The sequence below is a fragment of the Protopterus annectens genome, chromosome 13.part0, assembly GCF_019279795.1.
Source record: "Protopterus annectens isolate FY-2018-M chromosome 13.part0, PAN1.0, whole genome shotgun sequence".
NCBI classification, from domain to species: Eukaryota; Metazoa; Chordata; order Ceratodontiformes; family Protopteridae; genus Protopterus; species Protopterus annectens.
In genome coordinates, this window is record NC_056747.1 from 611,693,373 (window position 1) to 611,708,256 (window position 14,884).

Below are 14,884 nucleotides of genomic sequence, written 5' to 3' on the forward strand. Positions count from 1 at the left end.
GGTTGCACTTAAAAAGGGATAATGAGGTACTCTGCTTGACATGGAGAGGGAGTCTATTCCATAGATGGGGGAGTCTCTGGGACACAAATCTGTCCTGCCAACAAGTCCTATTGATATCACAGACCAGGTTGAGGTCACGCGTACGGGTTGCTCGAGTCGAGCTTGACTTGCGGATATGCAGCAGTCCCATCAAGGCTGGTTCTGAGATTGCTTTGTATGCCAGACAGAGGTCAGCTCTGAGGAGTGTATGAAACTGAGTAGAGGGACAGGGCCTTTAACCTATCTGTGTAGGGAAGGTGTTTGAGGCCCTGGATTCTCCTGGTGAGGAACCTCTGTGGTCTCTCCATCTGCTGCATGTGCTTTGCGAGGTACATGCCAAAGGGTGCGTTGTACTCAATAATTGGCCTTACAAGGGAAGAATACAGCGATCGTATGACTTTTGTCCCTGGATGAGATACCCTTACTTATTAGGTGGGCCATGTAGAAAGCTTTCCGTACAACGGAAGCAACATGGTGGTGAAAAGTCAGGTTGCTATCAACCTGGGAGCTCAAATCCCTCACTACTGATTGTGAACTTGGGACGTTGTTATTAATGGGTTATGTGGGGATGTTACACTCCTCAAAGGGGATGATGATACATTTTTTTGGCATTCAGCTTGAGGCCATGTTTCTGGCACCAGTCATTTGTTTGGGTGAGACACTCTTGGTGGACGTCCACATCACTTGGGGAATTGAAGACTGCGCCCAGCTTGCAGTCATCTGCAAACTTGATCAGCCATAGCCCACTGGTTTTGGCCTGCACCTCAGAGAAGCATATCCCAAGTAACTAACAGGGGCCCCAAGACCCAACTGTGGGGCACATTGCTCGTTACAGGTCTACTGCTTGAGGTAGCTTCCCCTATCTTGAATCGGCAGGTTCTATCAGTAAGCCATTTTGCTACCCATCTGGCAACATATGGATTGATGCCTAGTTGAGAGAGTTTGTCTACTATGACCGAGAGAGGAATAGTGTTGAAAGCCTTCGTCAGGTTAAGGTAGATGGTGTGCACCATCTTCCCCTCGTCCATGACTTTGGTGACTGTCTCAAAGAAGTCGACCAGATTTAACAGACATGACCTCCACTTGAAAAAGCCAAACTCTGTGAGGTTGCCAATGTCCCTGTTAATGAGGTCCATGATAATCTGTTCCATGGCCTTGCATATCAGGCTAGTTAGGATGATGGCTCTATAATTTCCTGGATTGGTGGACGCTCCACCTTTGTGTAAAGGGATGACGGCGGCTGTCCTCCACTCAGCTGGGACAAAGCCGATACTCAGGCTTTGGTTGAATAGGGTGCCTAATGGTGCTGCAAGTTCATGCCTGAGTTCACGTAGGATGCAGCCTGGGATGTTATCGGGTCCCATGGAGGCTGTATTTTTTGCCTTTGAGATGGCAGTGATGACCTGTTCCCTAGAGATAAGGGGTGGTGGGGCAGTTACTGGGGATGTCCTGATTTACTGATGGGGGGGAACAGAGGGGAGAAGTTTTCACTGAATCTGTCAGCCAGTAGATGGGCTATATCTACAGCATTTGTGTATGTGGTGTCCTTGACCACCAGTTCTGAACAGATCTGGGTGCTTCCTTTGAGACTGCGGACATATGTGAAGGCCTTATGATGGTCTCTAGTAGATGTGGCCAATTTGGACTTGAAGTTGGCTTTAGAGGATTTCACTAGTGCTCTTATTTGCTTGCTCAGGCTAAGGAGAGATTGCTTCCAATTGGGCACCTGCTCCTTCTTGGTCCTGGACAGCAATTTTTTCCCTTTGTTATATAGCTTATTTATTGCAGATGTCCACCAGACAGGTTTACTCTTCTTTGCGGAGGATGATTTTGTCCTGTCAGGTATTCCTGATTCCATACATCTTTAAAATGCTTGTGTAGTACTTTGGTGTAGATTTTAGACATTGGTGACAGTTCATGCAGTGGGGAGGGGGCTGTGAACCTGTTTATACCATCCTTTAGGAGGTTGTAATCAGCTTTGAAGAAGTTTTTTTGTTTGACCCTAGCTAGAGGGGGTCAGGGGAGATGGTGATTTTGAAAGTGACCGCTTTATGGTCGGATCTTACCAGGAAGGATGATATCATAGGGGTGCTGCAGTGGTTACTCATGTTGGTTACTACCAAGTCCAAGATATTATCACCTCTTGTGGGGATATCAACTAGCTTTTCCAAGGCATTTGCATTGATAAAATCAAGGCCATCTTGAACTTAGCCATAAACCTTCATCATTTACTTCCATTTCAGAGAAGTAGATGATAAAAAGGAGCGAGCCTAGTACTAAGCCTTGGTTTACTCTGCCAGTGACTGGCCTCTTGGTGGAGGTGGCCTCAACTGTTTTGGTCCTATTAGTGAGTCTTTTGGCTATCCAGCAGGCGATAAAAGGCTTTATACCTAAACTAATGCACTTGTTTGTAATGCCTGAGTGGGGTATTCTATCAGAAGCCTTGGCTAGGTCGAAATAATCTGTGTACACCGTTTTACCTTCATCCAGTGCTTTAGTGACCGTCTGAAAAAACTCCACCAAATTTAATAGACATGACCTTCATTTAACAAAGCCGAACTGTGATGGATCCAGCATTTGCAGGTTACCTATGTCCTCATTTGTCATGTCCATGTTGATTCTTTCCGTGGACTCACACATGAAGTTGTAAAGACTTGTGGGCCTGTAGTTACCCTGATCAGTGGTTGGACCTCCTTTGTGCAGGGGAATGACTAGCCGTCTTCCATTCCTTGGGCACAAAAATCTAACTGAAGGCGCCAGTTTGTTTCATGGTATTTATTAAATATTCCGAGATGTTTTCAGGACTCATTGTTTCAGTGCTTTTGGCCTTGGAAAGTGCATTAATGACCTGCTCCTTGGTAATGGTTGGGGGGATTGTGGTATGTGGTATTTCCTTTGGGCTATCGGGGGGGGAGTGAGGTGAGAAATTTGAGCTGAATCTATCAGCCAAAAGGTTGGCAATAGCCTCAGGAGTTCAGTGTGGGTGATGCCATTTACAATGAGTTCTGCACATTATTGTGCATTTCCCCTGAGGTGGCAGACATATCTGTAGAAAACTTTGTGGTTTTCCTTTGCCTGAGAAACTATTTTTTCTTCAAATTTAGCCTTTGAAGTATTAAAATAATTCTCTTAGCTACCTGTTTTGATTGGTTAGGAAGCTTTTAGTATGTATGTTTTTGTTCCTCCTATGCTTGTCCAATTTTTTTTTTCCTTTGTTGCAGAACCGATTGATATTGTGATTCCACCAGGGTGGCTTGTCTTTTGAGTTTGTCTTATTCTTAAGGCGAGTGGACACAGCGCACTCTATATAGCTATCGGTTTGACACTACAGATTTTTTTTTAACTATATCAGCATATGTTATGTTGTTTATTGGGTTTGGGGATGCTTGGAATTTAGCCAAGAAGTTGCTTAGTAGAAAGAGGTTAGCTATGGAATAGTTCCTAAAGGTTTTTGGTTTTGCTGGATCCCTGGTTTTATTTTAAGTGAGACTGCATTATCATCAGATCTGACGAGAGAAGACATTACATTGGGTGAGGAACATTGGCCTCCCCATGTTCATGAGTACAAGGTTAAGGATGTTTCTACCTTTGGTAGGATAGTGGACCAACTGTTTCGGAAGTATGCAACAAAGTCCAAACAGTTTAGGGTTTCTGCATGGAGATGTTTTTATAGGTATTTTTATATGCCAAGTAAACTTCAATGGATTTTTCCTTAGGTAGATAGCCAGTGTTGGAGATGTGATGAGAAAGGGAGAGAGACAGGTAACTGTGAACGTGTTTTGGGAATGTAATAACCTTGACATATTTAAATTTCCAACAGATTCTTATGTGTTGGGATATAGGATCAGAATTACTTGGGTATAACAATGCTTTACTAAGTTTAAATCTGTTGGCTTCTAAAAAAGCAATTACTGGAAAATAGAAATAAAATTCAATACCAAATGTAATGGAAGTTTTGAATGCTGTAATGGACGATCTGAAGGTGGAATCTTTAGAAAAGGGAAGGAGTGAATTTTGTCAAAATAAATGCAATTTGTTGGAGCAATACTTGCAGAGTAGTAGTCTGGAAAAGGAATGTGGTTTAGGGAAAGGCAAGAACACTGAGCAATTTATATAATATTGGAGTGAATGAAAATTATTTAAAAAATGTATACTGCATATCAGTAATAAGGGAAACTAAAGGTGTACATTTCCTTTGTCTCAAGTATTATAAAAAGAACAATGATTTACTTAAACTGAATATTTTTCTCATTTTTAGTTAAGAAAAATGTATCACCAATGTGCAGTCGTTCTGGTGCAGCCAGCAGTCTTTCACTTCGCAGAGCAATGGATTTCGGGGAGAACATCCACAATGCAAAGGAAGAAAGTCCCTGTTCCTCAGAAGGTAAGTTACTTGAGGTGGTAACACAGTGGGATGAGTGAATGCAGTTGGTTAGAGTGAGCAATTTAAGACTAGATTCTACCTGTTTTAGTTTGCTTTACAGTGGAGACTTTGGAAGAATAGTTTCAAAGTAAAAAAAAAAAAAACTTGTATCATTTAAGCTATTCACATAATTATTGTACTTCATGAATATGAGCCAGTATTTCATAGTAATCAATATAAAACTCCAAGCATATCCAAGTAGTGGATGTATACAAGTCAAAGTAAGAACAATGAATACATAAAATGCCTAACATTGTATATATCTCTGACACAAGCAAGTAATTCAATAATACAAGGATAGCTATGAATTTATAGGTAAGTATATAAGAACGAAGGAAGGAGTATACCTTCTGAGATTGGGCAGTTATGTGGTAGTTGGATAAATAAAGCATCTAATTGTATAGCAGCAGAATGTCTGATTAAAACAAGCAGGTGGTCATGTATCAGGTACATTTTTAAGCTCTGTAGATGACTGTTATGAAAGGAATGACATGGTTTTAATGTACCAAGGAGGCATAAATCAACTGTACATGTAGACTTAATTAATTAGAATTACACCTGAATGATACATGTATGTCATATGTTGGTGGTGGTATAGTATACTTACAAATCTTGTATGTAGAGATCTGTCCTTGGTAACGGCAGGACGAAGGCCAGGAAGATATTAGGATTGCTTAGCATGTAAAACTTTCCCAGGCTTGTAAGTCATCAAGATTGAAGCCTTCAGCTTTGACTTCACACAACTCCAAACTTCATGAGAACTCCTCTGCAGCTGCAACTTTCCTTTCCAGTTTCGCTGTCTGTTTCTGAAACAATGGCAGATGTTTAAATGGTTATAATAAACCTTGTTGAGTCAAAATCTCCAGTGGTACAATTCATTCTCAAAGATTAAGGAACTTAACACAAATTTTGTTTGTCAAATGGAGTCCTACACTAGTTTCACAAAGATATTCTCCTACTTGATTTTCCTGCAACAGATGTATAGAAGCCCTAGTGAAGGCAAAGGGCTGACTGTCTGATTCCCTTTCTCATCTGGCTGTCTGAGGGATAAGGCAGTTCAGTTATTTTTTCCCGCTTTAGTATCAGTTTTCTAAGCTGTCTTCACTGCACCTATTTTAAGGTTGCTGACTTCAACTCTTAGCACATTTGTACTGGTATGAATGCCACAGCCAGTTTTGGCATGTGGACCTGCATTGCCTTTGTCAACATTATATGCCTTGGCATTGATGGTTCTGCCATTCTGTCTTACATCAGTGTTGATGGATTTCAACAACATTACTAAAGCTGGGGATTCAGTGCTGGACTGAAACACCACCTTTGGTGTTGATAATGTTGTGCATAATCCCATAGCTGTCATGTTGGGATTCTCAACATCAGTCAAATGCTGGTTTCCATCTCACTACTGAACCTGCAAACAGGATGCAATCAGTCTACTGATGGTCAGTTCTTCGACTGTTGGTAGAGTGAAGAAATTGTGCAGAAACACTTTTCAGCAGTAGTGGACATTTTTATTTCCTCCACTGTTATGTGACCTTGGAATAGGTATGTATAAGTTCAGGGGTGTGGAAAGCTTCCCATTGATTGTGAAAAGGTGATATCCTTCCTTATCAGTGTGGCAGTATTCTGTATAAATGGGATATCCTACCAAGGACAGCCAAACATCAGACCAGCATTTCAAAGCCTTAGCTCCTTTCAGGTGCAGTACTTCAGATGTTATGTCCTATGTCTAAGGAGTAGAATACATGAGTGACGTACAAGCTCCCAACCCTCTGAACCTTTGTCACTAGACCGAATGCTACTTTTTGAATTTGGTTTGTAAATCTTTCTTTGCTTCGCTACCGCTACCAAGCCTTCAACAGATAAATGCTGCATCAGGGATCTCTTCCTTCCTTTTTTTACATGTCATCTGGAAAGAGAAAATGAGTGTGGGAAGCAGATTCCTCATAAGGATATACACAAGAGTACTTTTTTTTAAACAAGAAACATCTTTAGCAAATTATCGCATATGGCACAGGCAAGCATCCATGTATATAAATGAAAACAAACCATATTGCCATAATTGTAGTTGCAAACATTATACATCACTTACAGTCTATCCAGTCATTCAGTCAAACATTATATAGTTCATTAAAATCCTGTCTTCTTTTAAACCTCTTCCTCCCCTGCGTGTATTGTTCCCATAATACCCATTTTGCTAAATAATTTGCACCTACACTTTTCTAAAGATCCCAGTTCCAGTTGTTTTATTTCTGTTACTATATTCACTACTTCTAGTAAAGTTGGTTTAGATTTTGATTTCTGTTTTCTAGTAATTGCTTTTTTGGTAGCCACCATAATTAGAGCTGTCTGCAGGGAATCTTTAAATTCTTCCAACTCATAACAATCCCAGAAAATGTTCCCAATTACCTTTTCTTCCCCATCACACCTCCAACATTTGCTGTATACCCGAGGAAAAAAAATATTTGGAGTCTACTTGAGGTATAAAAATACCTATGTGTAAGCACTTATAAACAAAGATCCTAAATCTTCTAGACTTTGTTGCATATTTGGGGAGATATACATATATCCCCCATTGTTTCTTTGTGAATTGCTTATCTAATCTCTCTTCCCAATCCTTTTTGACATCCTCTGATTGATTCTTATAGTTATCAAGTAATACTGCTCTACTGTTTATTCCTTTTTTAACAGCAGCTTCTGTTCTAGATTCTACTAAAAACTACCAGTGCTGGTCTTTTGCTTAGTATCCCCTTATTTCTTTCTGTTTGCCTATACTTTATCAATCCTTGATAGGGAAGGCATTCTGTTTCCTGCAGTCCAAATAAATTCTTGGCCTCATCCCAGTCTATTACCTTTTCCTCTCTAATTGTTTGCTCCCAATATCTTGGTTCTTTTACCAGTTTTCTCCAATAAATTCCTGCCCCCACTTGCCTACTGTCTCTGTATCCCTAATTGCACTCATTCCTGTCATCAGAATCCGTTTTCTCCATTCACGTGTTGGCTTAGTGTTTAGAATACTTTGTTCTACTTTATGAATATAATATTCTGCATGGTTATTGTTATTTTCCTTAAGGATCTGCATTCAAAATCCCATTCTCTCCTTGTTTCTTGAGCGTTCCCTCTGTTTCATCATTATTCCTTCTCACTTTGAATTATAGGTTTCTACTTGTACTGTGTATATGAGCCTTAACTCACAAATACCTCTTCAAATCTGGTAATCCCAAGCCACATTGTTCAGTTGGAAGAATCAGCTTATCCCAGTTCACTCTTATCATCTTCCCCTCCCAGATAAAATCTTTCATCTCTTTATTAATTGCTATCCACAGCTTCTCCTGTGGTTGATAAAAATATGCCTGCCTTATGTATAAAACTAAAGGGACTAAAAACATTTTAGCTGACTGCATCTTACTTGTTAATATCTTACTATGCACATCCATATACCAGTTGCTCAGTTTTTGCATTATATTTTTAGTCTGTTCCCACATATCCTTAGCTGCCACAACAGAATCCTTTTTAATCCATACTCCTAAGTACATTATTTTATTATGTCCCCATAAATATAGATATTGCTGAACCATTTCATGTGTGGGTACATCATTTGCAGCTATTACCTTTGTTTTAGCTTCATTAATTTTGTATTCCGAAAAGATTTGAAACTGCCTCAAAATGTTCCACAACATTGAAATGTCGTTTTCTGTTTTTATTAGGTATAAAATGTCATCTGCAAACAGAACCGGCTTTCCTTGACTACCATACCAATTATATCTTTGCGTTTCTGAATCTCTTATTTTCTTTGCCAATGTTTCTAAATATAGTGTAAATAATTTTCGCTTCAGATCCCTTGTATATCCTTCTAATCACCTGTCACCCCTGGGGTTCCGGATATTGGCTAAGGCTCTTGCCACCCCCATAGTGCCTTTTTTAGGCAAGGCTCAAATTCTAAACCTACCACCCTAGAAAACAAAAATGGGAAGAAACTAAGGGTAATGCTGCTCAATGCCAGAAGTCTAAATCTCAAAATGCACGCACTCGAGGCCCTTCTCAGTATGGAGAACATCAATGTCTGTGCTGTGACTGAAACCTGGTTCAAGGCTCCTGAGAGCACCCCGGCACTATCAGGTTTTACCTCATATCATGCGTTTTGGCCTCAAAACCCGGACCACACCACAAAAGGAGGGGGTGTATCCATATTCATCAAGGATACCCACACCTCCAGGTTGGTGGCAACACACGAAGCATCGGAAACCATCCAGGTGCAATTAACCATAGGCATAACTGCTCTACAATTTGAAGCATGCTACAGGCCACCCTCTCAAACTCAGGAACCCCACACAGCCTTCCTGAAGACACTGGAGGGTATAAATGTATCTCCAAACACCATTATATTGGGTGACTTCAACTACCCTAATATAGACTGGGAGCATTACTCAAGCCCAAACTTTCTAGCCCAAAGGTTCCTGGAGTTCATAAATTCAAATGCCATGGAACAACTAGTCACCGTTCCCACAAGAGGGGAAAATATACTAGATCTCATCATCACAAACATGGGGACAAAATGCTCCACACTGGAAGTATATCCCTCATTGGTGAGATCAGATCATAAACTAATCTCACTGGATATCCACATCCCGTCCCCACGCCAAACAAAAAAGACCACAGTGAAGAACTTCTCTAAAGCAAACTTCACACTACTCAAGACTGGTGTGGTATCCTTCAAGGCCCCCGAGCCAGTGGAAACCACAACCCAAGCTGCGGAAGCCCTTACAAATGCCTTCTACGAACACCTCCAGGACTGCATGGATCAGGCAATCCCTAATAAAACCAAGACTCTTTCCACCAAGAGCAAACGTCCAGTCTGGTGGACCCCAGCCATAAACAAACTTTACAATAAGAGGAGAAAGCTGTTACATGATAGAGCAAAATCCATAAAAGAGAAGACACCTTTGATCATTATTAGTAAAAAAATATGGGCACTCATAAAATCATCCAAGGCCAACTTTGAGAGAAAAATTACCATAGATTCAAAAGACAATCATAAGGCCTTCTTCAGCTATGTTAGAAACCTGGGTGGAAACTCCCAGATATGCTCAGAATTAGTCCAAAATGATACAAAAATCACTGAACCCACAGACATGGCCAACATACTGGCAGACAGGTTCAGTACAAACTTCACCCCCCTCTCCCCCCCCCCAAAAGGAGAGATAACTATCCCAGCGGAGTGCAGCCTCCCAGGCATTTCCAATGCGCAGGTGAAAGCTGCTCTCTCTAAAGCTAAAAACACAGCATCAATGGGACCGGATTGTGTCCCCGGCTGTGTGCTACACGAACTCAATGAGGAACTAAACCCGCACATAAGGCAGCTGTTTAATCTTAGCCTTACCACAGGATACGTGCCCAAGGAGTGGCGTACGGCAACTGTGGTCCCACTCCACAAAGGCGGTGCCTCTACGGACCCTGGTAATTACCGCCCCATAAGCTTAACAAGCCTGGTCTGCAAAGCTATGGAGAGGATCATAATGGAACTCATAAACAAAGACACAGGGGACTTGCAGACATTGGACCCGACCCAGTTTGGCTTTGTCAAGGGCAGATCATGCCTTTTGAACATGGTCGACTTCGAAACAGTCACCAAGGCCATTGATGAGGGAAAGGCAGTCCATACAGCCTACCTTGACCTTGCAAAAGCTTTCGACACAATACCCCACTCGGGTGTTATAGAGAAACTTACCAGCTTAAATGTAAACCCATATGTCACAAGATGGGTTGCAAACTGGCTAAAGGACAGAACCCACAGGGTTAGAGTAGCTGGCGCCATGTCAGACTCCAAGCCGGTCACAAGTGGTGTCCCACAGGGCTCAGTCCTTGGCCCCCTGTTATTCGGCATCTACTTCTCAGAAGTACAGGCTAACATAGGAGGACTATGGCTGACAAAGTTTGCAGATGACTGCAAACTGGGAGCCATAGTGGAAAGTACATCGGACACAGATATCCTTCAGAGGGGTCTCACGGAAACTGATAGCTGGTGCCAGAGCCATGGCCTGAAGTTAAATGCCAAAAATGTATAGTCATACCCTTCGGGAAAAACAAGGTAACCCCAAGCTACCATATAGGTGGCAATCCACTAAGCACAGAAGAGGTTATCAGGGACCTGGGGACCCAGGTTGACAGTGGCCTTTCTTTTGACACTCACATTGCTAAAGTGGTTAGAAAAACCTTCTACATTGCCCACCTGATCATGAAGGGATTCACATCCAGATCAAGTGAGGTCATTGTTCCCCTGTACTCTTCACTTATCAGACCAATGATCAAGTACAATGCCCCATTAGGGATGTATCTCACCCGACACCTGCAGCAATTGGAGAGACCCGAAAGGTTCCTCAGCAAAAGGATAAAGGGACTCCAAAATCTGTGATATGCTGCCAGACTGAAGAAACTCCAGCTCTATTCAGTCGCATACCGTTTGCTCAGAGGTGACCTGTGCCTGACATACAAGGCCATGTCCAACCCGGAATTAATGGACATGCTCCACCTCAAAAAATCCAAATCTACCAGATCCACTAGAGCAAGCGACTTAAACTTTAGCACGGATATAAATAGGACATGCTGGAGGGATAGATTTGTCACCCAGAGACTCCCTATGTTGTGGAATAAAATCCCGGTCCATGTGAGGCAGAGCACCTCGCTGGCTCTGTCCAAGAGAAATCTTGACCGGTGGATGGGAGATCGTAGGTTTACCCCGGGAATCATCTCTGTGTCACTGCTGGACAGAGGCACAACAAACTAATGGGCACAGTATTTTTTAACATAAGGGGTGGCGTAAGCCACAAAACTCTGGGCTAGGCTTATAAATGCCTTAGGGAAGATAGCCTAGTATAAACCTATGAACCTATGAACCGTATAATGTTATCAATGAATGCAAATGTTTCCTTTGCCCAGCTCATAAACTCCCAGCTTACTCTTTTAAATGCTTTCTCTGCATCAACACCCATCAACAACAGTGGTATTTTCTTACATTCAGCTTCTCTTTGGATCATCAATGTTCTGTTAATGTTGTCAAATGTTTGCCTCCCCTCCACAAAACCACATTGATCCATGTCTATCAATTTTGTCATCACTTTTGCCAATCTTTTAGACATTATAGACATAAACACTTAATAATCACGGTTTAGGATTGAAGTAGGTCTGTATGAAGCTGGATTGGCTAGGTCTTTGTCCTCTATAGTTATTACAGCCACCACCGCTTTCTTCCAGGATGTTGGTGCTTTTACTTCTCTTAAAATACTGTTTAACATTCCAGATCTTTATCAGTTTTCCCTCCTAGCTTCCAAACTTCCACAGGAATACCATCTATTCTTTGGGACTTTTGTGTTGATTGGTTATACATCACTGTTTTTATCTCATCTCCTCCTATCCTAACTATTAGCAATTGAGTCTCATCTACCTCTAACCTTGGCATGTTACGAGAGTGCCTTTTTTTCTAGGTGCTGCCTATGACCATACTCTGTGAGATTTGTCAAGCATTTGCATCATAGACTCTATGGAGCCATCAGTCTTCCCTTTCTATATACTTAGAAAAACAGTGAATGAAGCTTCTCGCTCAGTGAGCCTTGGCTTCTGAATCAACCCACCGGGATGTTCAGCCACTGCTTGAGAAAAAAAATCTAAAAAGGCATGTACTGAATCGTCTGCTGTCCATCCTCTTCTGGATTTCTCCATTGGGTTGGATGAAGAACCCGAGAACCATCTGTTTCCAATGTTAGGTCCCTCTGTTGTGACCCAGCTGGAGGTTGGTATGGGGCTGCTTACTCACACGTTCGCTGAGGCTGTGCTTACGTCTGCTTTAGATGAGGAGGGGGAACTGCAGCTGATCTTTTTGGAGGGACATAGTGGGATTCCCCAGATTCTTGTTAAGGAGGAAGTCCCTGGTTCTCTTATTGAAGTAAGGTAGAGGCCTGAAAGTCCTAGGTTTGTTAGGGCTGATGTTCCTTTGAAAAAGAAACAGAAGACCAAACATGTGGCTCTTGTAGCTAAGGATCTATACCTGCTGCTTCCTCAGGCTTTCCTGGAGTCTCTGGGTTTGTAGGGTGTCTACCTTCACATTCCTATTCACCCTCTGTTCAGGAAATGTTCACAATTCTTTGTTTTCTCCTTAACATTATCAGTTCTCTGTTTTGCCTTTTGGTCTTTACTAAATGTCTGGTCTTGGTGGTAGCCTTCTGCAGACCTCAGGGAGTTAATATTTTCCCCTTATTTGGGTAACCCTCTAATTCAAGCTCCCTGTCATCACCTCCTGTTCGGGATATTGAAAATGCTTTGTTTCTGCTTTGCAGTGTGGGATTTATTCTAAGTCTCAAAAAAGTCTGTTCTTACCCCTTCTCAAGATCAAAATTTTCTGGGTTGCAAGACATAAATCTTGCCAATGATGGCTTTGCTTCCTCCTCCCAAGATCCTTTCCTTTGCTGTTTATTTTCGGTCTCTACTTCTTCTTCTGCAAGTTCTGCCTGCAAGAGAATTTTTTTGAGCTTAGGGGTTCATGGCATCCACCATTCATATGGTTCCTTTCATAAGATTCCACATGAGGAAGTTTCAGTGGTATCTCAGAACTATTTGGCTTCAGCATGTGTCATACACTGTTTCTTCTCGTACCTCTCCTGCCTTGCCTCAAACTCTAGTTCCTCTGGTGGATTCATCAGATTTATGTGAATCCCTGTTTGCCTTTCCTGGTTTCTCTCCCCACTCAGGAGTTGTACATGAATGCTTCCATTCGGGGCAGGGGAGCCTCTTCCAACAACGCCAGGGTCCAGGGACTTTGGATTCTTTGGATGATAGAGTTTTGATTCCTTTTAGACACCAATTTTCTGAGAACATACCTGAAATTTTACAGGAGGCCAAAAACCCACTACTAGAAAATCCTGACTAGCTAAATGGAAGAGATTTTGTATTTGGTATTGCAAATATGACCCGGACCCCCTCTATGTGGATATCCCCATGGTTCTTATTTGTTTTATCTGCTCAATTCTGGCTTGGCATACTCCTGTGTTACTTCGTTGGCAATTTCTGCTTGTCTGCCTTTGACGCCACATACTTGAGGGGTGGAATGTGGGAGACCAGAATTGAATACAGGGAACTTTATTATCAGATTTTTTTGGAAGCCAGTAGGTTCCCTGGATTAAATGATGGGTTATCCCTAGCCCCAGTTTTAAAACTTAGAGCGGCCAGATTATAGAACCATTGCAATGATGGGGATAGTGAGGTACATCAACACAGTATGCATATTTAAGTAAATTTTAAAACAAATACGAAAAACTTTTTTGATTTTTTTGTAAGAGCTGGTTTTGAATGAGACTGTGTATTTATTGGCCACTAGAGGAGGTACAAGTATTTTTTATGAATATAAGTGCTTAAATATCAGGGAGTTTTAAAACATTTTTATTGTTGAGATGTTGAATTTCAATAAAATCCTATTTAGTAAGTTATATTTATTAATGTACTATTTTAGATGCATTAAAAAGTTTTAGGAATTTACTGCATCTGTACTCATAATGATTTTTTAACTTGAAGGAGGGAAATTAATTTTGGGTAATGTGTTTGCTTTGTTATGTTAATATGTGGCATGTTATTACTGGTGAATTTAAAATCAGTGGGGTTACTTAAGGCTTGGGGAATGTATTTTGTTTGTACTTGAAGAAGTCAAGGACAAAAATGTATTATAAAAATGTAGCCTTTATTGCTGCAATACATTTGTTTTGTGCCCCAGACTGTTTACTGCTTTATTGGAGGTCCATCATGATGCTGAGGACTTGTTCTTGGCTTTTTTTGCACCTTTTCTCTCCTTTTTGTTGACAATTTCTCCCTTGTTTTTATCTTCACAAGAGCTGAACAATTCATGCATTGATCTAAAAGATTTTGTTCTATCAGGATAGTACCCTTCTGTGGACATTCAAGATGTGGAGTATCCTTTCTCTTTTATTTTTGGTTTCAGAAAAAAAAATTGGGGTTGGATAGTTTAGATTAAAGTAAACTTGGATACCACTTTAGGCATAAAAGAAGGGTTCATTCTCAAAGACAACTATCCCTGTGAAAAATGAGACAAGGTTGACTTACCATAAGAGTTTGTAACTCAAATACCCTTCTTGAAGTGGTCAGAGCAGTTAGTAAAACTGTTTTCTATGTTAAGATCCTCAAGTCAGCAAGGTTAGCTAGATCAAGTGGATCAAGTGTTAGCTTCTCTAACACAAAATTAAGATCCAAAGGAGGGGTCGCCGGTTTTCTTGGAGGCTTTTATGACCAATATAGCTAAGTTACTGCAGCAGTGATAATTGAGACATTTATTGTTATTCTAAGTTTACTTACACAAGCTGTTCCTTATCATGCAGTGTGTTATATGCCCTACTAATTACTCCTGTGATGGAATTCCTTTTGAAA

At 41.2% G+C, this 14,884-nt stretch overlaps 1 protein-coding gene across 2 annotated transcripts in view; it reads left to right on the forward strand.

The window, feature by feature from the left end:
* TRIM37 (tripartite motif containing 37) overlaps nucleotides 1-14,884 on the forward strand; it is a 2,575,817-nt gene that overhangs the window by 2,020,278 nt on the left and 540,655 nt on the right. For both annotated transcript variants that reach the window (XM_044054277.1, XM_044054276.1), the window contains exon 21: nucleotides 4,298-4,423. In XM_044054277.1, coding sequence (XP_043910212.1) covers nucleotides 4,298-4,423 — 126 coding nt within the window. The remainder of the gene's footprint in view (nucleotides 1-4,297; nucleotides 4,424-14,884) is intronic.